This window comes from Ylistrum balloti, unplaced genomic scaffold, assembly GCF_031769215.1.
Source record: "Ylistrum balloti isolate Yb309-2 unplaced genomic scaffold, AGI_CSIRO_Ybal_v1 Utg370026, whole genome shotgun sequence".
Classification (NCBI taxonomy): domain Eukaryota; kingdom Metazoa; phylum Mollusca; class Bivalvia; order Pectinida; family Pectinidae; genus Ylistrum; species Ylistrum balloti.
In genome coordinates this window covers 933299-958682 of record NW_026782091.1, presented here as the reverse complement: position 1 = coordinate 958682, position 25384 = coordinate 933299, and the positions used below count along the sequence as shown (strand labels likewise).

Sequence of the window (25384 nt, the reverse complement as noted above, 5' to 3'; positions counted from 1 at the left end):
ATTTATCCATTTGAATAAAGTCAATCGTCCCAAAATGCTTCTGGTCAAGAATAAGAAACAAGTGCCTTTGTTTTTTCTTCTTTTTTCAAAACTAAGCGGTAGTAACTCGAGAATTGTTCAAGGTCATGAAGTTGGACAAACATGAAAACCATCCAACTCAGCATGCTACTGACCCAGTATTCAGAAGGACCGTTTTCAGATTGTGATACACTTGACCTACAGATCTTGAAAAATTATCAAAGGAATTTATTTGTTTATCTTCGCCTCGGCATATTGTTCATCAATATGCCTGGCACGGGGCATTTTTGGTCCATCTGACGCGGTGAGCAAATCAGAGTGTAAATAATTTCAACAAATTTGAAATTTAGAACAGAGCGCTGCTGCCAAAATATTATTACCTTCGTATCTTTGGTTAGTCTTTTCCAGATTTTAACATATTTCATTCCGTGACCGTAAAAGTTTGCGAATGACAATCACTTAAACAAAGCTAGCAGCCCTTCATTCCAACTTATCACTGGTCAGTTGTAATAAATCCCGACATTTTGGAGAGAAGTTTTTTCCTTCTCTTTTTCGATGTTTCATCACAATTGACATATCTAAATTGAGAGTGAGTCAAGGTCATTCATTTGTACAAACATAAAACTCAATATGAGCCTGAACGAGCCACTCGAAAATTCCTGGTGACTTAAGATATATTACTTTTAATGTTAAGTAGTTAATAATAATTCTTTTTGAAAATAAATGTGATCACATGAAAATTTAAAAGGTTCATATCCCATCTGGATAGTGTGAACTGTCGCTTGGCAAGTTCCTTACTAGTAACTATACTCTGTCACAAGCTAAACCTCACGAGCTCCTACATGTATGAAATGAAGTGTGTACACTTGCATACACTCTTTGGTCCCCTAACACCAAGACGCAAAAGTCAGCCACACTCATGTCATGATGCTGATCCCCCGAACGTGGTATCATCCGCGTGTAAAGCAAAATCATAGGGGCCTTCATAAGACAAGGAAGAGTAGCGAATATTTGCCGGATTTGTCTTCCTTGTTGGAACTCTCCAGTGAGGACGTAACGAGACAACGGCGCCAAGCTTCATACTTTGACTCCTAACTACCGACACGTGTAAACGTCTAATGTGAGTAAACAAAACTGAAAGTGTTCGATTCTACTTGTCTGGTATGGTGTGATTTCATTACACAACAGGGACATGTGCAAGACTATTCTGTGTTATCTTGTGCACACGTTACCGACCTTATGATTTGCACACGTTCCATCTAAGCGTAATCTTTGTCAATTCAGCGTTTGTTCCACACGACGAGGCCAGCACCGGCCAAATTTCAGAGTTCAAAGGTTTCGAGAGCGAAGCAGAAAATGTCGGAAACTGCAGGAAAGGTATTAGCTCATTACTTGCATGTACATGAAGCAAACCAATTTTGTTTTAGCTTAAGCGTTTATTGCTGTATCTGAACATTCTAAACTGATGTTGGGAATGTGTTGTCAGTTTAGGCTTTCGTAGGAAAAGGACACTGACCCCAACCTAGAAAATGACCGACATTCGAACATGTGCTTATGTTCAACCACACGCCTTCTGCTTACACATTGCATTGATAAACCAGTGTAGTATGTGTTTAGAAAACCACATATCATTTGTATTTCTTTATTGTTACTCACTTCTTAATTACTTCCGTAAGACTTGCCCCCACCCCAACTCTCAGTTCGTGGTATTGAGAAATGATAACTAAGTCAAGGAGCTTGTGACCTAACACAGAATCGGTTATTTTGCAGTGTGTGGTTAAAATTGAACAGTCTTGTTATGGTTATGGTCGTTATGAACGCAAGATTGGTTTTGTTTTGATGAATTGTTTAACAGTCACATTATCGAGTTGTGTAAAACTACATATTGTGGTGTAATACCCATACTTACTAACTGGCCTATTATAACATGCCTATATGGGCGTGAATTGGATACTAGAAACAGCTGAAATTGTCTAAACATTAGGGGTGTTAGGTATTATCAGTATACCGGTATATCAAGGTTCATCATTAAAAAGATACGTATCGCAGTACGACTTAGATGTATCGGTTCACTTGGAGCCTCTCAGGAATCATCGTTAGTTTCCGTGAAAAGTTTGTTTAGTAATGGAGATTTTGAATATAAATGATTAAATTTTTATACGTAAATCTCTAATACTGTGATAATTCTTTGAATTTATGATGTTTTTGAGATGATAAGTATTGATAAATCCATCGTCGAGTGCTTAGTAACATATACAAAATGGCAGCCTTCATAGGCACGGATGATAGCATAGTGAAAAACCTGAAGGGAAAGGGAAAGTTTGGAAGCACTTCATTTTACAGTTGTTTTGCATTTGGTTTTATTGTATAATCTGCATTATTGTTTCGCTTAAAGAAAATGGATGGATTTCTTCTTACAGTGAAATATGATACGTATTGCGATATATCGCGATACAAAAAATCTGACGATACCCATCCCTGCTAAACATCTACAGCAATAAAATATTAGGAGTCACATTAATTTATGGCAAAGTAAATAGTATTTTTTATTCTAAATGATGATTATTAAAAGTTTTGGCTAATTAGAAACTTGATGTAGCAGTTGCCACCATAGTAACTATACTATAGTATCATAGTTCACATAGACCGAAAGTGTGTCTGTTTTCGGTACATTCCCACATGCAAAATGAATTTCATATTTGCAGTTGTATGCTATTTCATGAATGTGCCTATTTTTAGTAATAAATCTATATCCCAATTGGCATACAATAGGCCAGTTTGTGTTTTATACAAATTTGTGATTTTCCTCAAATTGATTGCACTAACAACACTATATACTAACAACAGGCAAACTAGACATTACGCTACCACAATAGGCGTTCAGGTTTACAAAAAAATGTACATGGCAAACATCGTGTACACCAGGATAAGGCACTATTATTCCTAGGAGCTGTCTTCCAAAAATACTCAACATCCTCACAGTCATCTTCACCCCAGGTTGTCTGCTCATGTCACCAGAACACTGGCTTTCATATGTAAAACATTTCAAAGTGATTGGAAGAGTCAGAGAGACAAAAACCTGTAACCAACACCAATGTGTTCCTAGTCTAATAACCACCAACCTCTACAGGAAGATTGGCATATATGCTGGAGTTTAAAATTATCTCCCCAAATATATTGTCAGGCATGTTACAACACCCTAAGTATACAGTTATTGCCAGATGAATACTATATACATATCTACTGTTTTCTACATAATTGTAATTACAATCAAGCCTGTTTACATTTCATGATGGGCTGGAGCCTCTTTTTCCATATCAATTCCATCTTATATTCATTCATATGTGGTGTTGTTTTGAATGTCAAAATAAATTTTGGATGGTATGAAGAAAGAAAACATTATTTTTATTGGAATTTGGGAGCTCTGATTTCTTCAATCCACCTTCATCTCTAAACACCTGGAATGTCATCAACTTTATCACTCAAACAACTTCACTTCTTAAAACTCTTAAACTGAAGGATCATAATTATCGTGATACCATGAATGACTATATTTAGGAATTTGTCAAACAATTGATAATTAAATGGTAATTGATATTCTTATATATATTATGTTTAATGCAAATTTCACTTAAATTAGGTCATTGAGTGTAAAGCTGCTGTGGCATGGGAGGCCAAGAAGCCCATGGTGATCGAGGACATCCAGGTGGCCCCACCTAGGGCAGGTGAAGTCAGGGTGAAGGTAGGTGGCTATATCATTGATCTGCTGCTATAAGCTCTGTTGAGAAAATCTATAAGACCAATGCTTTCGAGTAGACATTGAATGAGAAAAAAATATACCGTACTTTTAATTATTTATAGTTGAACTCTCAACTGCCTTTAGAAAAATATGTGTATTATGTGAAGACAGCTACCTTATGTCTCGGTAGAATAGGACCAGCAAACTGTAGAACTGCAGCAGGTTAAACCTGTGGATTCATGTTAATCAGCACAGAGCCCAGTCTCATGGTCGGGAACACCATGACTAAAGTGTCAATTCGTTGCCAATACCATTGCTTATGCTAATTTATCACTCAATATTTATGTGTGAGTTTTGATACAGAAATATGCAAAGTTGTGATGAACATAAAAGAATACTGTCTGATATAGATGTGTTGTACATATTTCAAACTGTGATTGGGCCACAATTTATACTTCTATATACATGTACATGTATGTCATGATCGGAGTAAATTCAATCCATATTGTTAGATTATGAAATATGTAGCAGATGCGGATGAACATCCTCCAAATTCAGCTGTTAATCCAAGCATGTGATATTGCTGTGTATCTTACCATTTGACTCGAACGTAAATGTTAAAGGAAAGATGAATAATGTAAGGATAAATGATAAGAATGAATGATAAGCTTGATAGTGACTTTTTTTTCTCTAAATATCTATTTGAATAGCATGCATCAACTCTAAAAAAAATCATAATATTATGAAACAGTTTATCCAAAGTCTATGTAAGGCACTTTGCGCAATCCACTTAAAAGCTTAATATAAGGAGTCTGGGTATGAGCAGCCAAGACTTGTTTAGTATCAGCTGTTACACTGTCTATACATAAAGGTGTTTTGAATTTAGTTGTAACCTGCTGTATTTGTCCTCCAGTTGTTCAGATTTTCAACATTGGTTGTATTACATGAGATACATCTATACATCTAAAGAATATCCTCAAGTATGAAGTTACAGAACTGACAGTTCCTGTATAAGTGTTCTATATCAATTTTAATAGCAGTTTTAAGGCCATGACTATTTAGTGAAAGATTACATAATCATTGGATATGGTGCTTGTAAAAGCCATATTATCCCAGTTTTAAATTCTTTGTCAAAGACTGTTTCAGGGTCATAACATGTACAAGGTCATGTACAAATATTAAGGTTGAGAGTCGAAAACAGGTACCAGTTCTCGCATAGATTTCCATGAAACTGCTGGTATTCATGAAGATAACCTTCATTACAAAACACTTATGAGTCAGATCCAACACATACATTTTCAGGATTTCACTCTTTCAGGAACAAGTAACAGTTAATGAATGAGACATTGAATGGTAATATAACACGTTTCAAATTCTGCATTTATTTGAATTTTTATTGATGAATAAAAACATCTGCTTTTAATTTGCTTTAGGTCTTACACACCGGAGTTTGTCACACTGATGCTTATGTCCTTGATGGCTTTGATCCTGAGGGTATATTTCCCGTTGTCCTTGGCCATGAGGGTGCGGGTATTGTAGAGAGCGTTGGCGAGGGTGTCACCAGTGTACAAGCAGGTGGGCAATTCATATAATTTGAATACTTGAAGAGTCAATCCCCGAGTGTAGAGTATCTATACCACAGTAGGACTGATGATATTTCTCCTAATTTTTGTCGTTGCAAACACAATATGATAAGTGCATGTAGCAAAATATGTAGGTAATGTACACATGAACCAAGATTGTATTTTGAAGGAATGGATCATGTACAATCTACTTTTCATATACAAGCTTGTATCTTAAATCATATCTTTACAACACACTTGTATGGCAGTTTTATTTTGTCATGAGTGTGTGTTACCAATGGCAAGATTGTCATGAACAGGCAAGCAATATTTTGATAAGGTTTCTATTGTGATTGTGATGTCATTATACCATTGAGAACATTCATCTAGGATGGATTTTTCCAGAGTTATCCCACATGGGTGTTTCACATAAAGTTAACAAAATTAGGGCTGTAACAATACACCTCTGCCATGATATGATACATTTTGTGATATCCATCTGTGATACTAGTTCATTTTAATATGATACAGAATGTGGACAAGTGAAGTAAAAATTTTAATTAGACAGACTTTCAGACTTCAGACTGTATATTAGTACTAAATAAGTACAGTGTAGTTTAATTGCCCTGTCATGTGTCTTCCATCACAGCATTCCCATACGAAACATGCTTATTCTTCAAGTACTTTGCTATGTTAGATGTGTTCCCTTCATTTCAACTCTGCTATGTTGTTTATGTTTGTTTATGTGAAAATTCGCTATGGCAATAACTATCCGACAACTTTATAATAGGAATCAGTCAAAATTTGTTTTATATTGCATGCATATGCAAAATTACTGGGAAAGTTTAGTAATACTAAAAACTTGACTGAACTGAAACATGGAAAAGAAGCATTGTATCATGGTTTTGGGGACATAGCCTTGTGTCATTACATCCCCAAGGGAGATTCCAATATTCATAATCATAGACTGCAATGGCATGGAGTTGGGGAGTTTAAGTTTAAAACATCACATTGAAGTCAAATGGAAATCTTTGTTTTGAATATAAATTACAGTTCATTATCAGGGACAGACATGGAAAATGAAGTTTTTTATATTTGCGATTTGTTTATTTTTTAGGGGATCATGTTATTCCACTGTACATACCCCAATGCTACGATTGTAAATTCTGCAAAAGTAAAAAGACAAACTTGTGTGGCAAGATCAGGTAAGCTTGCTCAAAATTATTGTATGGTTTTATATACATTCCTACCTCAGGGCTCAGCTAGTATGTGTACAAAATGAACACATACTATATATGCTGTTATTCAATGCAAAGGTAAAAAACAAACAGTCACATAAACAATGTACACCACATCTTTACTAACGAATATAAAATTAACCCGTTCCCTTGGTAGGTAAACTGTTTCCAGTTATGATACTATCCAGGGTACAGGTTGCATATACCACACTATAAATGTTCCTTTGAATTTTTCATTTTGTTGAATATCACTTTAAATTGCATTGTAATAGACACTTTGATGACAGTAACTTTCATGTATGTGTGCAATGTAAAGTTGTCAGATTCACTATGTCAGTCAGTCTTTGTCTTTTTTTAAACATATTTTTATGTTTGGCAAAAAACTAGCAAGAATTAGACCTCCAACTAACCTGTTGTATCACTGTTTACAATGTGTACACTGTTTTATTTAGAATTGATCATAACGTGTTGGTTTGGCATCTATTCCTTAATCTATTGATAGGTCTACACAAGGTGCAGGTTTGATGCCAGACGGAACATCACGCTTCACATGTAAAGGAAAGACACTGTTCCACTTCATGGGATGTAGTTCCTTCAGTCAGTACACAGTAGTAGCCGAGATCTCTGTCTCCAAGGTACTTTTTGTAGAAAAGATAAAACGATAAAATTTCAATTTTTTCACAAATGTTCACTCAAAACTAATATGAACATTTGCTCTGTCTATTTCCTTCTGCAAAATTAGAAGAAATATCAGGGCTCTCACACCCCATTTTGGGACTGGGGCCCGGGGCCCTTAGAATAAGGAAAAATAATGGCGTTTTCCTAAGAATTGGGAAAACTTGGGGTCTAAATTTGGAAAAAGGCACTATTTTGCATTGGGAATTTTCGGCCCCAAATCTGATAGATCGAGAGCCCTGAGTATTTTTAACTCTGGTAATCTATCAAAGTAAAGCAAATCGTTTTATGAATTAATTAAGGATTGTTCGATGTTACTAACCATACTAAGGTATTGTTTGCTTTTGTCTGATTTAAAATAAGTAGGTTATTTCCTTATCTACCATTTGCTTTTTTTACTGAATTTGCAAATTAAGGAGAATATCTTGATTGGTTTGAAATGTTTTACCAGGTTGTTCCTGAAGCACCACTGGATAAAGTCTGCTTGCTTGGCTGTGGTATCTCCACTGGGTATGGAGCAGCTCTCAATACGGCTGGGGTATGTGATCACTACATAGTTCCTTAAAAGTTTAGGTTCATAGCCATCGAATGTTGATTTTATTACAAGTATAAAAGTAAGAGGGTGAAAAATCCATCATATTATACAAAATATTACAATTAAAATTGTGTTTAAAAAAAAACAAAACAAACTGTAAAACATTATGATAAATTTGTTGGAACCTTGTAAGTCTTTTTTCTTTAAAGTTCATTATGTTATATACTATATGTAACCTCCCTTTAATGAAGGTGGAGCCAGGTTCTACATGTGCTGTGTGGGGGTTAGGAGCTGTTGGATTAGCTGTCATGATGGGTTGTAGAAAGGCTGGAGCTTCTCGTATTATTGGTATCGACATCAATCCTGCAAAGTTTGAGCTAGGTAAATACAATTTTATGCAAACCTATGAATTTTTTAATTCTGCAAGAATTTACATATTTAAATGAAACATATAGACACCGGTCAAAATTTTGATATCTACAAATCTATTTAAAATTGAAAGAACCTTAGCTTTATTGACATGTGCTTAGCCTTCTTAGTTCACTTTGTCAACTTACTGTTTGTAACATTTCCAAACTTTTAAGCAATTTAATGCAAAAAGGAATGTCATTTTGGTATCGCACATGTATTTTGTTTAGCTCTGCCTTGCTTTCAGATCAAATAAGACTTTATCTACACAGCACCTGCAATCTTCAGGATGGTTGGACAATCAAATCATTATTTTTAGTTAGACACTAAAACTATCTCAGTAAACTGTCTACTTTATTATTTTATTATATGTTTTCCTTATTCTTTTAAATGTTCATAGTGTTTCCTTCATTCTAAACACCTGAATTGTTTTTTTTATTTGAATTAGAAGCCATTGATGGAGGATAATTCAATAGGAGTCTGGGGTTGTAAAAAAAGAAAAACTTTTATTTTACAACAATTTTGAAGCAAGCCATAATCTTTTTTTAAACACAAAGTGTGTGAAAAGTTTAACTATGGGTGGTAATCCCAGACCTTTACACGTCTGATCGGGGAATCAGAGCTCAGTCATCTTGGTGAAAAGTGAGTGTATTACCACTGTGACACCCATTCTTTATAATTAAGGAAACAATTATGCTGCTGGAAAATTGTTGCTGTTTATAGGTATAAGAATTGATAAACGTATGCCTTCATCAATATTTCATTGTAGGCAAACAGTTTGGAATGACTGAAGGTGTGAATCCAAAGGACCACTCAAAACCAATTCAGCAGGTGTTGTCAGAAATGACTGACGGAGGATGCGATTATACCTTTGAGTGTATCGGCAATATTGCAACCATGGTGAGATAGAGTACTTAGAAAAATAAAACATTAAAATCAAGGAATAAGGTGTTTTATAACTCTTAAATTTTGCAAAGGGAAAACAAAAATTGTTTGAAAGAAGTTTTTACTGGTGTAATGGCTTTTCAAATGTCTTTGCATTGTTGTTACTGATGATGAAGATAATTCAATATTTCCTATTTTTAAAATCACATCAACAAGAAGTTAAAAAGGATAGATCTTTTGAGGCATATTAGGATACAGAGAAATAAATATCATTGAAAATTTCTTAATTTTGTGCCTCTGTCATATTCAAACATATAGAGGGCAGCGCTTGAGGCATGTCATAAGGGATGGGGTGTGTCCACGATCATTGGTGTGGCAGCAGCAGGTCAGGAAATCTCTACACGACCATTTCAACTAGTCACTGGACGTGTGTGGAAAGGATCAGCATTTGGAGGTTAGGATTATCTCCCTTTAACTGCTGGCCAGGCTGTGTAATGCCTGGTAGTACATAGACTTGGTGGAATGTAAAAAAAATAGGAGACTCAAATTTTGTTACCAATTTCAATTTCAGAAATTGATCATCATCTTGTCTTTCTCTTCTTATTTTGTGAAAGGGAGATTTATGCTTTGAGTGAATTTAATCTCCCTCATTAAAATTTCTAAAGTTCACTGATTGAATTCATTACTCCAAAAACAACATTACCTTCTATGTGCTTTATCTCATTTGAATTTTAATATTTCATTGGAAACTCTTTCTGATTGTATGCTTAAATGATTTTTTTAATTGACAAAAGATAAACTCAGGAAAAGGGGATTTGGAATCCTGTTTAAATCCTCTTCTACAATAGTGAAAACTATGTTTATTGATTTGGCTGTGGATATTAATATATGTTGTGATCATTATGTTTCTCTATCTGCATCTAGGGTGGAAGAGCAGAGACAGTGTTCCTAAATTGGTTGAGGAATACATGAACAAACAGATGATGGTGGATGAGTTTATCAGTCACAACCTTCCACTGTCAGAAGTCAATTCCTCATTTGACCTTATGCACAAAGGTGAAAGGTAGGATGTCCTGTCTCTTAACTTGTTAGATTAAAAACTTTGAACATGAACTACCCATGGGAAGTAGAAATCATGACTTATTTCAGTTTGAGGATAATCTATTTCTATTTCTAAAACATCATTAAATTCTTGATTCCATGTATTTTCATTGATGCTGTTCCCCTTTGCTTAATGTACTAGATGTTATTTCCTGTATGCACTTCCCCATTGGCCTGTATGATAAACAATATTTCACTAATGGTTGGTATATTTTCTTCCTCGTTGGCTGGTGTGGTAAACAATATTTCACGTATACCCTTCCCCATTAGCTGGTGTGCTTGATGAGATTTGCTATATTATCTTTCTCATTGGCTGGTGTGCTAGATGAGATTTGGTATATTATCTTCTCCAGAGGCTGGTGTGCTAGATGAGATTTGGTATATTATCTTTCCCATTAGCTGGTGTGCGAGATGAGATTTGGTATATTATCTTCCCCATTAGCTGGTGTACTAGATGAGATTTGGTATATTATCTTCCCCATTAGCTGGTGTGCTAGATGAGATTTGGTATATTATCTTTCCCATTGGCTGGTGTGCTAGATGAGATTTGGTATATTATCTTCCCCATTGGCTGGTGTGCTAGATGAGATTTGGTATATTATCTTCCCCATTGGCTGGTGTGCTAGATGAGATTTGGTATATTATCTTCCCCATTGGCTGGTGTGCTAGATGAGATTTGGTATATTATCTTCCCCATTGGCTGGTGTGCTAGATGAGATTTGGTATATTATCTTCCCCATTGGCTGGTGTGCTAGATGAGATTTGGTATATTATCTTCCCCATTAGCTGGTGTGCTAGTTGAGATTTGGTATATTATCTTCCCCATTAGCTGGTGTGCTAGATGAGATTTGGTATATTATCTTCCCCTTTAGCTGGTGTACTTCCCCATTAGCTGGTGTGCTAGATGAGATTTGGTATATTATCTTTCCCATTGGCTGGTGTGCTAGATGAGATTTGGTATATTATCTTTCCCATTAGCTGGTGTGCTAGATGAGATTTGGTATATTATCTTTCCCATTGGCTGGTGTGCTAGATGAGATTTCGTATATTCTGTTTTCCATTAGCTGGTGTGCTAGAAGAGATATCGTATATTCTGTTTTCCATTAGCTGGTGTGCTAGAAGAGATTTTGTATATTCTGTTTTCCATTAGCTGGTGTGCTAGAAGAGATTTTGTATATTCTGTTTTCCATTAGCTGGTGTGCTAGAAGAGATTTCGTATATTCTGTTTTCCATTAGCTGGTGTGCTAGAAGAGATTTTGTATATTCTGTTTTCCATTAGCTGGTGTGCTAGAAGAGATTTTGTATATTCTGTTTTCCATTAGCTGGTGTACGAAACAATATCTCTACATGATTTTCCTTATTTTAGTAAGTGAAAATTGGAGTTATTACCTTACTAGTTACTACCGATGAAGGGAAGGTGTGAACGTTTCAAGTACTGTAGTACTGAACAAAGTATTGATAGTATTGTATTGAAGTACTTCACCAATCGAATTCCTTAAATTTATGCAACAAGCTCTCTGATTGGCAGAGCCAAGTCTAGATCGATTGTGGGTGGAGCCAGGTGAAAAAATACTGTGCAGACATCGGCATTTTACAAACACTCGACTGTCGCGAGAGGTTAATTGGAAGAGTCCAAGTCACAGGTGGCTTCAGATCAGACCTAATTGGGTTGTCCCATTTGTTTCGTTCTACACCCAATGATACTTTGCTTTTCCATCGATGGTACAACGAGAAAACGAAAGTTACTCAGTACTAAACTAATTTACGTACAAAATATATATCAACAGGTTAGATCACTGGGACCGGAGAATTCATAACATCTTAACAGTGAATGTAGTCACATAGTCATTCTGTACTAGTTTTATTTATTTATTTTTTTTTTGAAAGGGGGGGGGGGGGGGGGGGGGGGGGGAGGGTTGGCTCAAAATATTTCGGTTTAAGCCCAAGCTCTATTATATGTAACAAAGAATTACGAATTACCTGGGACCTCCTGATATATGCCGATAATTCATACTGCATTAAAAAATAAAGGAATTCTGTGGTCCCATATATTTTTTATTTTATTTTTTATCTTTCCATCGAAAATTATACATATCCGCAACATGTGAAAAAACTTTGAAGTTGGTTGGGCGGAATATCTAGAGCATTTACTACTGCAAGTTCCAGAAATTCTGACACAAGTCGGGTATATTTGCCCGAAGCCTCTGTCTCATGACATTGAATACATATTCAGTTACGTTGTATTCCGGGGAATAAGGCGGCTGAAAAACCAGGGACACGCCATATTCTTTCAGCATATTTCTTAAAATGCGCTCTCCCTGTCTATGGTGATGGAATCCACAATTATCCATCACAACCACATCGCCTTGTACAAAAACAGGATTCCCCATATCGTTCGTATCGGACATAATTTCGTCGAAGAAAATTTTGCGTACTGTTGCCGTCGTCGGACATTTTTCCAGCGATTACTTAGTACTTGTTATGTAACTGATAGTGTACATTAACTCCGCCTACCGGAACAAATTGGGTGTCAGATCAACTATTCAGGTTGTCTAAACTCCGCCCCCGACCAATCACAGAGGTCGTTGTATACTTGACTCGATTATTTGAATACTTCAATACAATAGTATCAATACTTTGTTCAATACTATAGTAAGTGTGTCGTTCACACCTTCCCTTCATCGGTAGTAAGAGGTGTCAGTGCAATGAAGCGGCCCATCAACCCACTAACCCACCTTCCTCCCCATCATATTACACTTACTTTCATTTCCTAACTATAATCAATAAATATTGATAATTAATAATGCTCTTCTTGGCATTGCAGCATCCGAGCTGTTTTAAACCTGGATTAAATGACGGCCATTGCACTTACTTCATATTAACACAAAGAACTCAAGAAGGAAGAATGCCACTGTTTCTTTATAGACAGGATATATTGACAGCTACCGGCAATAATTGCTATCAAAATTTTGTTTTCCATGCAAAATAATGAACATCTTAACAATGACTTTTGTGGACGTTTTAATTAATGCAATCATTAATGAATAATGAATATTACTATATATGGTGGAAGTTTAACATTTCTTGTTGAAAGGACTGTAGTATGAATTATACTTTTTATGATGTTTCTTAAGTTCGCGGAAAAGCAGATGTTTTTTGTTTCTTGTTTGTCAATGATATGGAGGCTTAGAACAGAAAGCTCTCCTATTCAGTGGAAATCACTTGCAGAGGGTTTTATTGCATAGGACTCAAGATTTAACTTTTTCTACAAAAAAGTTGTATGTGAGTTTTTTCCTGTATTAGAACCTGTACATGTATTAATAGGTGATTTGTGTGAAGGTCGAAACAACAACATACTTAATTGTTACATGTACCCCTTGTTTGTAGATTTGAAACTTTAAAACAGTGTTAAAATTTCTTGTTTTACGTTCGCTATCACTATTACATAACATTTACTAGAAATAAGAATACAAGAATTGCAGATTTTAAACATTGACAGGAGTGTCAGATGTCGGATAATTTTTCAGAGCTTCGATGAGAAACTTTTCATCCTTCAGTAAGACCCAGAAACATTCCTTTTGTTACATATTCCAGTTATCAGGTAGTTTACCACTAAATAAGATCACAGTGACAGTAATGACAAGGTGTTTCACTATACAAGAATGTTAACTAGGTAACTGTGTATTATATGATGTTAAAAACAATATTGTATCGTTATATGTGAAGCAGTCCAATAGACCAATCATTTTCATTGTGTGATCAATTGAGTTTGAACATCAAAGAAAATTTTCTATAAACTATAACAACATCATACAGGACTTCATCTGATGAATTTATCAAATATCTGCTGAAGATTTTTTGTGCTTTTAGTTTCCCATACCTCCAGTTTTGTTTGTATGTCAAACTTTAAGTGGTTATGATGTATTCTACATGTAATGCATTTATATGACTGTACCACATTTTATTGTTGGTATGTGACCAGGAATCGGAGCATTTCATAAATATGATATTTACAATACCATTAGAGCGGTACTAAACTTTTTTCAAATCTGAATCATATTCTTGCCTGTTGTTGTTTATAATCTCATATTTTACCTTTGTAAATGCTATGCCATATTGAAGGTTTGAAAATGTGTAAAAGACTTGATTATTGTTTTGAATTGAAAAGTTTATGTTTTTTTTTTTAACTTTAAAGTGTGTATTTCTTTCACCTTTATTGATAGTATGCATTTGTTCCGATTTCTCTACCTAACCCTGAACAGTGTAGAAAATTCCTTGTTTATTGTGTGGCTAACCTGCAAGTTGATCTAGTGATCCTTTTGGAAGAAGAATTGTCTTTTCTTGAAACTGATACAAAGTCATGTATGATAATGGTTCTATTTTGACTTTTTTTGCTTGATTTTAACCCACTATTCTGATGAGCTATATTCTGCTTAAAACTTACAGTTGGCGGATGTGATTCTATCCAAAGCTACAGCTATACGATGTACTAGAGAATTGAAATGATTTGATTCGATGATTAGATGGTGCTGCCTTACCTGTATTGTTGTACACCTCTTTACTTATATGTATCTTGGTCTAAACAATACGATAAAAAAACACCATGAAATGTAATCATGTATTCTACATTATCAATGTGATTATAAGTTATTTTATTTTAACAAAATAAAAACTGGAAAACGCTCTCAGTATTTGTTGTTTTTCTAATGCTTTTCAGATCAAAAGGTCAAGGTCATGAAATGGATATTTGTTTTTAACTAACTAGTGTTCAGCTTCATATCGCATCACTTAAAGAAATCTCAATGAGATCATGGATGACAACAAAACATCTCCATAATTTTTCATTGACCTGCATCTTCTGAAACCTTGTGCTTTCAGTTTTTTCTTGCACCACACATTGTGATAATTGGTGCAGGCTTTCAAGTATCAAAACAACTGCAACATGTAAACATCATAGGTTGGGATGCAGGAATGTTGCTATCCAAAAATAGAAACCTCACAATAGAGAAAATATGCTTATCATTGGATTTATAGAAAAAGATTGAGCTTGGCAGCTGACTTAAAAGAGACTGTTGTGAATGAGTTAATTTTTACATGTATTATAGGTTTCTTGTGACCACACTTATTCCCATTTGCTTTGATTTCAAGACTGATCTGAAAATGACTAATGGCTATCCTGAATTTTCATTGAATTCATAATTGCTATTTTTTCGAAGTACTAGATGTATATCATTCTCAAAAGTAATCAGAGATTTTGGGAATGGTCCAGAAAATAAAAAAAAAAAACAGTTAAGCACCCATTTATTGAAAGATGTCAGCTAATCGACCTAAGCTACGTGTTCATTATTGTTATGTACTTTGGTTAACCATTAACCATTGCGCGTGTCCATGGTGTGTTAGACCAGAGATGTATATATACGTCTCTGGTTAGACTACTATCTACTTTAATGTTTCATCCTTGATGCACTACACATAATTGTACTAAACATTTTGTAGTCCAAAAATTGTCATGGAAATTACATAGTTATAAATAGATCATTGAGGCACGTGGCCATCGTACCAGAATTTAACCCAAGATCCAGCTTGCTATGACGTCAGAGAAGTATGGAAGCATGTCTTTGTTGCTAAAGCCGAGCAAAACAAATAAATCTATGAATCCACAGACTTACATTCATACTTATTGTGAAATCCCCTGACATTGTACAGGTCACATATATGAAAGCACGTAATTTTTCATTCATATGATTATGTTTTATAACACTGGTGATATAACCACTGTTTCTTATCATCAAGTCTGGGCTCGAAAGGGTGTCCATAACGATGACGTAGCAGTGCTATTAATAAATGTAGGTGTGTAAATTTCCACCAATCGGAACTCGCTCTGGTTGGCATATTGCCAGAGATTTTCTGATGCAATCCAGTACTTTTTTCGATGTAGCCTTCCGCGGATTAATGTAGTTTCAAATTATATTGTACATATTGTATGATTTTTCAAAACATATTTCAATAATAATTATAAATTATCAAACACTGTGATCTTTTGCTAAAATTACAGTGAGAGTCAGCCTAAATTTTCGCCGGAATAAGTAGTTACGCAAAATCGCGGATTAATATCACCTTCACCGTTGTCGATACTCTGGTGTACCTGCCTCGGATCGCCATTCTGAATGATACGTCTCACAAAGTAACACGAGTATTCCTAACCAGAATTTTCTGGCGAGAAAGTTATCAAAATGGCTGCCTAGTATTGGAGTGCAACCCCCACGTGCCAAAGCGTTTGCTTTGCACCAAGTTTATAATCATCATGGCGTAAGTATTTCACATCAATATTGATATAATTGGAATTCCGCGAGGAAAATATGATAGTAACATATGGCGCCATTTTGGTGCATGTTAGTTCGCTTAATTTATCTACTTTGTGAAATTTCGTTTAATGAAAACTGATCATTACTCCAAATAATTTTTTTCAGTTCCGTTCACAACTTAGTTAACGTGTATATAGGATTTCTGAGCTATTCATTTTGATAGTTGTTTCGACACCAACCTTGAATCTACACGAATCTTTTCCGCGTGTGGACGGTGGGCGGAAGTGGAAGTAGAGAAAAAGAATTAATTGGGGGAGGGGGTTGTTAAACCAGTGAGCAGATTTACAGAATGTATTCTTGTTGAATTGCATGTCGAACTGTCAAAGTGTACAATAAAATTGGTTATTTGGGTTTTACAATAAATGCTGTACTTTTGCAGGTCCCACAACGTTTCTTCACTGCTTGCCCTGGCAATAGCCACCGGATTCCTCGCACCTATAGAAAACATCCCATTACATATTCCTTCTTCAATTTCCTTGGAAGACATTAACAATGACAGATATGGCGTTGTACAACGTGGAATTGCTTCGCACCGAATTTATGATGGACAACCTGTCTGGGTCGTTCCCTCAGAGTTTGGGCGATGACGATCTATTTGGGTTGGGAACGTTGTTCCCAGGTGACACCCAGAGCCCCACCAAGGGTCTCCAACCAGCTTCTGATGTGCTGGAAGAGTTCTTGGCCCAAAGCCCAGAAGGTGTGTATTTGAAAAATCTCATTGTCAATAAAACCATCACCTGCTCACAAAATCCTAATATTCTGGCATATTGCATGCATTACCAGTGTAATTTAAATCGTAATTGTAGCTGTTCACGTTTTGATTTTGTGCTTATTGTATTTCAGATCCCCTTGGTGTAGAATGGATGGAGAATTCTGCCTTCGATTTGGAGCAGACATTTGGCTTGCCAGACCTTGATGCAGTAACTGCAGAAGCAGTTGCTGTGGAAAGTCCACCATCTCCGAAACCAAAAAACTCTGGCATCCTGCATGAGTTGCTGGTTCAGCCAATACCACTTCTGACTCCAGTCGTTGAATCTGAACAAAAACCAGCTGCTGATATTGACTTGTTAGAATGTGTCACTGAAGTCAAAGACTGTGATATTACAGAAGGCATTTTGTCATTACTGGATCAAAATGAGAATGTGCAAGTTGACCATGTGCAACCAGAGACCTCCTCGGTTGAAGCTGTTGATTCAATAATTGAACAGTTCATAACTTCACCGCTCTCAGTTGATGAGGTTGAAAACTTTTTGTCTGGTTCTGAACCATCTAGTCCAGAACCGGTCGATGATCCAGATTATATACCTGGTTGCAGTGATGATGAAATAAATCATCCTAAGTCTAAGTCAAGTAGCAGCAAGGCAAAGAAGACAACAAAGTCAAGAATTAGGGCAGAACCATATAAAATTCCCACTGAAGGACTATCTAAAAAAGAGCGCAAGAAAATTCAGAACAGAAATGCTGCTATTCGATATCGTGAGAAAAAGCGTGGTGAAAAAAATGTTATCAAAACAGATGAACAACTTTTACAGGAAACCAACAAAAAACTGCATGACCAAGTTGACAGCATTTCTCGGGAAATAAAATACATGAAGGACTTGATGACAGAAGTGTTTAAGGCAAAAGGACTTAAGATTTCCTTTAAATAGATCGTCGAAAGAGAGGGTTGGGGGGTGGTTATTTATTCTCATTATGATCATTTTCATAGACTGGCCAGTAAGGTCTCTTCATTTGACGTGAATAAAAAAATTAAGAAAAACTAAAAATGTTTCTTGTTTATACATGCATCCTGATATTAGAAAGCTTGATTAAAAGTTTTGAGAAAAAGAAAACACAACGATTACTTTAAAACCTTCAAATATTGCTAATAACATAGCATAATGCCAAGGATCATATTTGGCTGGGAATTTTCCAGCATGGAGTTAAAGTTGGAAAATGAAAAACCGACCCATTTCTTCTAGTTTGCTGATCCTTTAAATTATGAATTCTTCATAACACCTAATGTAGAATACGTGATTTCCACATTGTGTGGATATTGCAGGCCCTTCAAACCTCTTTTTTAAGAGCTTTCTTGTGCATCAACAGCCTTACCTGAAGTAATTATAGGCCTTCTGTCGGCACTTTCATTTGCATTAATCATAGCTAGATGCTGATTGTCAAACAATAGGATATTTCACTTGATGCATTGTCATATACAGATGTGCAGTAAGGGTTCAAGAAGTATGTTGGCATCTAGCATTTATCCAGGAACTTGTCAAAAGCATGATGTATAAATATGTGAGGTTGAGTTTTTAGGTCATCTGATCCGAAGGGTCCGATGACCTATAGTCATCATGCTTCGTCCGCCGTCATGCGCCGTCCGTAAACTTTTCATTCAAACGACTTCTTCTCAATAATTGGAAGGCCCAGGCAACTAATATTTGGCCTGTAGCTTGCTTTGATGAAGCCCTACCAAGTTTGTTAAAAAGAATGACCTTGACCTTCATTCAAGGTCACAGGGGTCAAATGTCTTAAAATCTTCAAACGACTTCTTCTCAATAACTGGAGGGCCCAGGCAACTAATATTTAGCCTGTAGCTTGCTTTGATGAAGCCCTACCAAGTTTGTTAAAAAGAATGACCTTGACCTTCATTCAAGGTCACAGGGGTCAAATGTCTTAAAATCTTCAAACGACTTCTCAATAACTGGAGGGCCCAGGCAACTAATATTTAGCCTGTAGCTTGCTTTGATGAAGCCCTACCAAGTTTGTTAAAAAGAATGACCTTGATCTTCATTCAAGGTCACAGCGGTCAAATGTCTTAAAATCTTCAAACGACTTCTTCTCAATAACTGGAGGGCCCAGGCAACTAATATTTAGCCTGTAGCTTGCTTTGATGAAACCCTACCAAGTTTGTTCAAATGAATGACCTTGACCTTCATTCAAGGTCACAGGGGTCAAATGTCTTTAAATCTTCAAAGGACTTCTTCTCAGTAATCAAAAGGCCCAGGCAACTAAAATAAGGCCTGTAGCATGCTGGGATGAAGGACTACCAAGTTTGTTCAAATGAATGACCTTGACCCACTTTAAAGGTCACAGGGGTCAAATATGTTAAAATCTTTAAACAACTTCTTCTCAATAACCAAAAGGCTCAGATTGCTGATATTGTGCCTGTGGCATGCTGGGATGAAGGGCTATCAAGTTTGTTTAAATGAATGACCTTGAACAACTTTCAAGGTCACAGGGGTCAAATATGTCAAAATCTTTAAATAACTTCTTCTCAAATACTAGAAGGCCTAGGGGGCTAATACTTGGCCCAGAGCATGCTGGCATGGAGCCCTACAAAGTTTGTTCAAATGAATGACCTTGGCCCACTTTCAAGGTCACAGGGGTCAAATATGTTAAAATATACGAAGGACTTCATCTCAATAAGCAAAAGTCTATGAGTGCCGATATTGGGTCTGTAGCATGCTGGGAGGAAAGGCTACCAAGTTTATTCAAATGAATGACCTCAACCCACTTTCAAGGTCACAGGGGTCAAATATGTTAAAATATACATTCTTCTCAACAAGCAAAAGTCCATGAGTGCTGATATTGGGCCTGTAAGATGCTTGGAGGAGAGGCTACCAAGTTTGTTCAAATGAATGACCTCAACCCACTTTCTAGGTTTGGCTTGCTTTTTGTCAGATGACCGTTAAGGCCCATGGGCCTCTTGTTTTTTTTATTGTTTTCCTATCTGGAGTAACTATTCAATTGAAATTGTGAAGCAAATTTAACTAGAATCAAATGAAAGGTTGCCCGACATAGGTCGTGAAAATGAATTGGAGGTGGCAATCCTGTTTTAAATAATTGATTTTGGGGCAAGGCTTTTAAGGGAAAATTTTGATAAAAACGCAACTCTTACAATTAGCAATCATTTCTTAACTTAATGATATGATAGTGCCTCCACATTATTGAATGAAAGAATTGTGCAGCAAAATATCAGCTGATAGCGTGTATTGTGTATAATTATGCTAAGAGCATGTTGCTGTCGCCCCTGGCCCCGAGTATCAGTACTTCGTTTTCATTGGTTCACAAATCGAAAGTTTACTCCTACTCCATCTGCCGGACATTACCGTAATCATTGGATTATCGCCCCTACAAGTTGCTGATGCTAGTCATTAAATGAAACAACCTTATCGACATTTTCTTCATTACTTGTACATCAAGAAAACGTTTTGTGTTGTGTATTAATGATAATTAGCCATCGAAATTTGTAAATACAATCACAGACTCACGTTTTATGGTGGTAAATTTTGCGAGGCTATGCCAATATGGCGGCTTAACTTTCTTTTCCGCGCGATGCATTGTGGGTGTCATATATCTTTCTTTTTTTTTCTTTTTCGAAAATTTTCATCCCGTTTAATACTGTTAAAAACTTTTGATAATACTGAAATGTGTAGTTGAAAATAAGAATGAAACTAAAATAAGAATGATTTAGAGTAGCATAAAATTTTGACGGAAACAGCCGGGGTGCTCTTTGCTGCTGGACCCTGAAAGAAGACGGCGGCAGAAAGAAGATGGCGGGTATTTTATGTAGGTAAGTATCATTATATATATATAAGCTTAATCTAAAGTCAATACTTATACTGAACTACCAATTGCATTTTTTGCAAAAATTCACTTGAAATGAGCTATCGCATGTATTGAATTTAGGCTCGACGGCGACGCGCAAGCTGGGCACTGCCGCCATGGCACTTTTTTCAAAATATTTTCAAGACTTTTCCTTTGAAGCAGTATGCATTTGAAAAATATTATGTAAGCATCTAGCACATTTTTGTTGCTTCCGTAAAGTATTTCAGTGTTTTGAAATGAATTTATTTTTGAATGATCGTTTCATAATGGTCTCATCGCCGTCACTTCTGTCAGTGGCCCAACAGATCGGAAATTAAACAGAAAAAAATCTTATCCGTAATATTGTACTGTACTACTTACGCTACCGTGAATAGATCTAGGAATCTATCTGTGTAATATATCGATTTTACTTTAAAATATCGCTCACTGTCCGTGCTATTGTAGATATAGCTCTTTCAAATTTCTGGGAATGAAATCTTACAGCTATGCTAATTGTAAGGTTTACAAGTGAAGTTATAGTTTTAGTTTAAATTTAGTTTTTGTCTTTCTGACATGATGTCTCGTTGATTCTGTTGAAGAGTGATGCATGTGAACGATTGCAATATAAAGATTGGGAATAATGAAGATGTCAATTGACATCTGAATCCCGGAAAGTGTTTTAATAAAGATGAGGGTAAACCTAGCAAAGTATTAGGTCCCAGTGTGAATATGTGAAGTGTTTGGTCCCAGTGTGAATGTGTTAAGTGTAATTGGTACAATTCTTATTATGCCTGAACTTTTGATATATGTACTGTATTTGTTTATCTCAGAAATTTCAGTATTATGTCAACTGCTTCCACTTTCATTTTAACACTTGATTCATCAATTTTACACAGCCCTAGGCTCAATATTTGTCATAAATTGTCGAATGTTTTTAAGCGTTTTAGAGTTTTGTTTCCATGGTGAATGGAATGAAATGGGATAAATAGTCTAACCAATACCCCTCGAGAGCTTATTAAGACATTGCAGTATTATCACTTTGGGCCTTATTAAAAGTCAAATTGAAACTTATAAGAAACTCAGGTGACCGTAAGTACAACAATAAGATGTCGATAATCAATGAAATTGATTAATTGAGAGGACATTCTCTTAGTACAGTTAACCAGGCTTTGTAGTGGTTTGTTCAGAACTGTAGTTCTGGTTAAGTAATCATTAATTATGTCCTTTCAGCTACAATGACATACATTTTTGAAATACCTCTACTGTAGCTAAATGTGGCATTTGTAATAGTCATAGCCAAAGTTAATTTTGTGATAGACTTAGCCAAAGTTAATTTTAGGATCAGTTAGGACAGCTACTGTTTGTAACAGGCATGGGTTCAATTACATGATGATGTAATTAATTAAATTACAATTACATTATGAAAATGGCATTGCCATTACAGGTATTTTCAAAATAATTAAATAACCATTACATGACAGTCCAATGTAATTAATTAAATTACACATTACTTTTCAAGTCAAAATGATTTTTGAAATACAAACGTCAAAATAAATTATCATACTGCACAGATTTATCACACAAATTTAATTTTATGATTCAATCTCTGTATGACCATGGTCAAGATATTATCATTTTGCTAGCTGTCCATCGCTTAATAATTTGACAGTATATTTAATATAGACTCCTATTGGGAAAACTATAAGCTTATACAGAAGTGTATATTTCTTGCACATAATCATAGCAATAATGAAATATAGTTATTTATTTCCTTTACTCTCTTTCAGCAAGTGGATGTCCCTGAAGAAATGAAATCTGGAATGGTAGAAGGTATCTCTATTGATTCTTCTAAGTTGAAATTGGCTATGTGGACCAACAATGGATTTGAGGACCTTATGGTGGAGAAAAAGTCCTTCTTTCCGGCCTCCAATTAGATGTTGAAGATGATTAATCACTTGAGGGGATGCTAACAACCATGTTGGCTTTTAATGTCACAGTACTTTCTAAAGGCGACAGTATATTTACCATCACAAAAGGAGAATCAACAAATCGCGGAAGCTAAAAAAATTTGGAAAAGATCATTGTATACTGCATTTGTAGTAAATTTGTATACAATCTTCAATTTACTTGAGTAGAAAGATTCACTAGTTATACCAAGTTTGTGTAGAAAGGATCACTGTATACTGAGTTTGTAGTAAATTTGTACATAGAAAGGTTATACCAAGTTTGTGTTCATTATACTGAGTTTTAGTTACATAGAAAGGTTTACTTATTTATTTTTTTTCTGTGTATATACAATATATAAAAAAAACTTTTTGTAGAAAAGATCACCACATACTGAGTTTGTTGTTTACAAATGTGTAGAAAAGATCGCAGTATACCGAGTTTATAGTTTACAATTGTCTAGAAAAATCACTGTATACTGAACATAATATGACTTCTGTTTAAAACCTTCATTTAAACTTAGGCATTTTTTTTATGTATCTTAAATGTCTACCTACAACAATTTTGTGTATGCAATCTTGTACTAGGATATTGACATGACAAGATTACATTGCTGATCAAAGCATGGAAAGAATACTGTATCTAAAAACTGAATAAAACAAGATATAAGCATCTGTATCATGTTTTTTTTTTTAATTATTATTATTATTATTTTTCCATAATGTCTGTCCACATGGAATTTGTAAGCACTCTTGTGCATTCTTATACCACCAAAAGGGTGGGTAAACTGGAATCAGGTTGTCTATCAGTCCATCCATCTGCTTGTCTGTCTGTAGACACATCTTGTCTGGACAACTCCAATGAAACTTTTCAGTAATATTCAGGACAATGTGTAGATGTGCATGCGCCATTTTCCCTCGAAATATTGATTGGCATGGCAACTGGTCAATATAGACGGGTTTTGCTTGTCGGTCAACTTCTAAACCTGTGGACCAATTTCAACAAAACTTTGCAGGAATGTTAAGGAACGTGCACATGCCGCTGTGTTTCAGAGGATGTTTCTGTGCAAAAGGTCACCATGGGGAGATAGCTAAGGCTGTGGGTGTTGGGGGTATTAGTTATCATTTGGATTACATTTTCAGTTATCCCTGGGCAATGTGGAGAGGATATAGTAATGATTTTGAGGATTGAATGTAGAGGTCACAGTACTTGCATAAGTACTATATGATTACCTTGTAAATGCATTGAGACTAAGTATACCTTAATCAAATTTGGAACATGTATCCCTTATGAGGAGAAGTCGGTTTCTTTAGAAATTCAGGGTCAGATGTCAAAGATCAAGGTCAGTCAAAAAACGGATAGATGCATGGGGGGTGTTCTTTGCATTACCCTCATTTTTCTATCAAATTTCACAACCTAAAAGATATTCACATCTTGCAAATTTTAAGGTCACTGTAAGGATGATAAAAAATAATAATACAAGAGGAATAAAATATCTTGTGACAAGTTTTAGAGAACAAAGAATATATAAACATGTCAACAGAATTGTAGAACCAGCAAAACAAGTGTAAAATTGAAACAAAGACAATATCTACTCAAGATTCCCTGAAAAAGTACAAGGAGAATAAGACCAGGTGTTCCGGAAGAATAGGCATCTTCTATTTTAAGTTATGGTGACATATCATATTTGTTTTAGAAAATTGGCACTCTTATGCAGTCATTTACAGACAATCTGGAAAGTGAAGCTGCCCAATATTTGTATGTAGCATGTTACCTGCATGATGGTCTAACTAATGGTCTTAAACCAATAAGATACGCAGTCTTTAAAGTGATAATATGGTGTCCAAGATCAACATTTCCTACAATATATCCAAAGAAATGGACAACTTCCCTATCATTGCATCTTGGAGCCTACTTGGGACATGTATTGCATAAGTAATACTACTATGCTTGTTATTTCTGATATCTGTTGGTCATTTTTTATGGGCTGCAATGATTTACTGCTTGCATATAGTTGGTTTCAGTATATAGCAAGCTAATAACAAAGAACTTATTTTTTCAATGGTCTTAGCATACCAGTACTTTCATTTTTATGTGATAGCAACAAGTATGACCTGATTGTTCGTAATAGTTTATGACGGTTGGTCACATATTTCGAAAAATAAAAATTGTTAAATGCTGCTTAATAGAAAAACAGCTTCTTACAATTGTTTGTCTTCAAATGTTTAATTTGAGGAATGAGTTGTTTTGGCACATAAGAATGTTCACTTCTAGGTTAAGACGTCCGAAGGGTAGTGTCGACAGTTAATATCCTGTTACAGTTATCATTTTTTTCCCCCTGACAA

General features: G+C 35.5%; 2 protein-coding genes across 3 annotated transcripts; both read left to right on the top strand.

Annotated features, from left to right (window-relative positions):
* The first annotated feature begins 1117 nt into the window (after positions 1-1117).
* On the top strand, positions 1118-14844 carry LOC132548737 (alcohol dehydrogenase class-3-like). 2 transcript variants are annotated; one of them, XM_060212619.1, is made up of 11 exons: positions 1118-1138; positions 3659-3760; positions 5191-5332; positions 6437-6524; positions 7060-7192; positions 7684-7770; positions 8019-8148; positions 8945-9075; positions 9379-9514; positions 9985-10123; positions 12986-14844. In XM_060212619.1, exons 2-11 carry the CDS (start codon positions 3704-3706, stop codon positions 13011-13013), a joined length of 1071 nt encoding a protein of 356 aa, XP_060068602.1. In that variant the 5' UTR covers positions 1118-1138; positions 3659-3703; the 3' UTR covers positions 13014-14844. The 2 variants fall into 2 exon arrangements, with proteins under 2 accessions (XP_060068602.1, XP_060068601.1); XM_060212618.1 differs by lacking the exon at positions 1118-1138 and adding an exon at positions 1307-1395.
* A 1471-nt stretch (positions 14845-16315) lies between these two features.
* Positions 16316-18292, top strand: LOC132548721 (cyclic AMP-dependent transcription factor ATF-4-like). The gene is made up of 3 exons (XM_060212600.1): positions 16316-16470; positions 16906-17223; positions 17370-18292. Exons 2-3 carry the CDS (start codon positions 17019-17021, stop codon positions 18173-18175), a joined length of 1011 nt encoding a protein of 336 aa, XP_060068583.1. The 5' UTR covers positions 16316-16470; positions 16906-17018; the 3' UTR covers positions 18176-18292.
* The last annotated feature ends 7092 nt before the right edge of the window (positions 18293-25384 follow it).

What these genes read in the sequence shown, in the direction of transcription:
- LOC132548737 (XM_060212618.1), top strand. Translation starts at nt 1,375, where the DNA reads ATGTCGGAAACTGCAGGAAAG. An exon ending in CAGGTGAAGTCAGGGTGAAG is followed by an intron (nt 3,761 to 5,190) that starts GTAGGTGGCTAT and finishes AATTTGCTTTAG; the next exon opens with GTCTTACACACCGGAGTTTG. An exon ending in GAAAGGATCAGCATTTGGAG is followed by an intron (nt 9,515 to 9,984) that starts GTTAGGATTATC and finishes ATCTGCATCTAG; the next exon opens with GGTGGAAGAGCAGAGACAGT.
- LOC132548721 (XM_060212600.1), top strand. Translation starts at nt 17,019, where the DNA reads ATGACAGATATGGCGTTGTACAACGTGGAATTGCTTCGCACCGAATTT. An exon ending in CTTGGCCCAAAGCCCAGAAG is followed by an intron (nt 17,224 to 17,369) that starts GTGTGTATTTGA and finishes ATTGTATTTCAG; the next exon opens with ATCCCCTTGGTGTAGAATGG.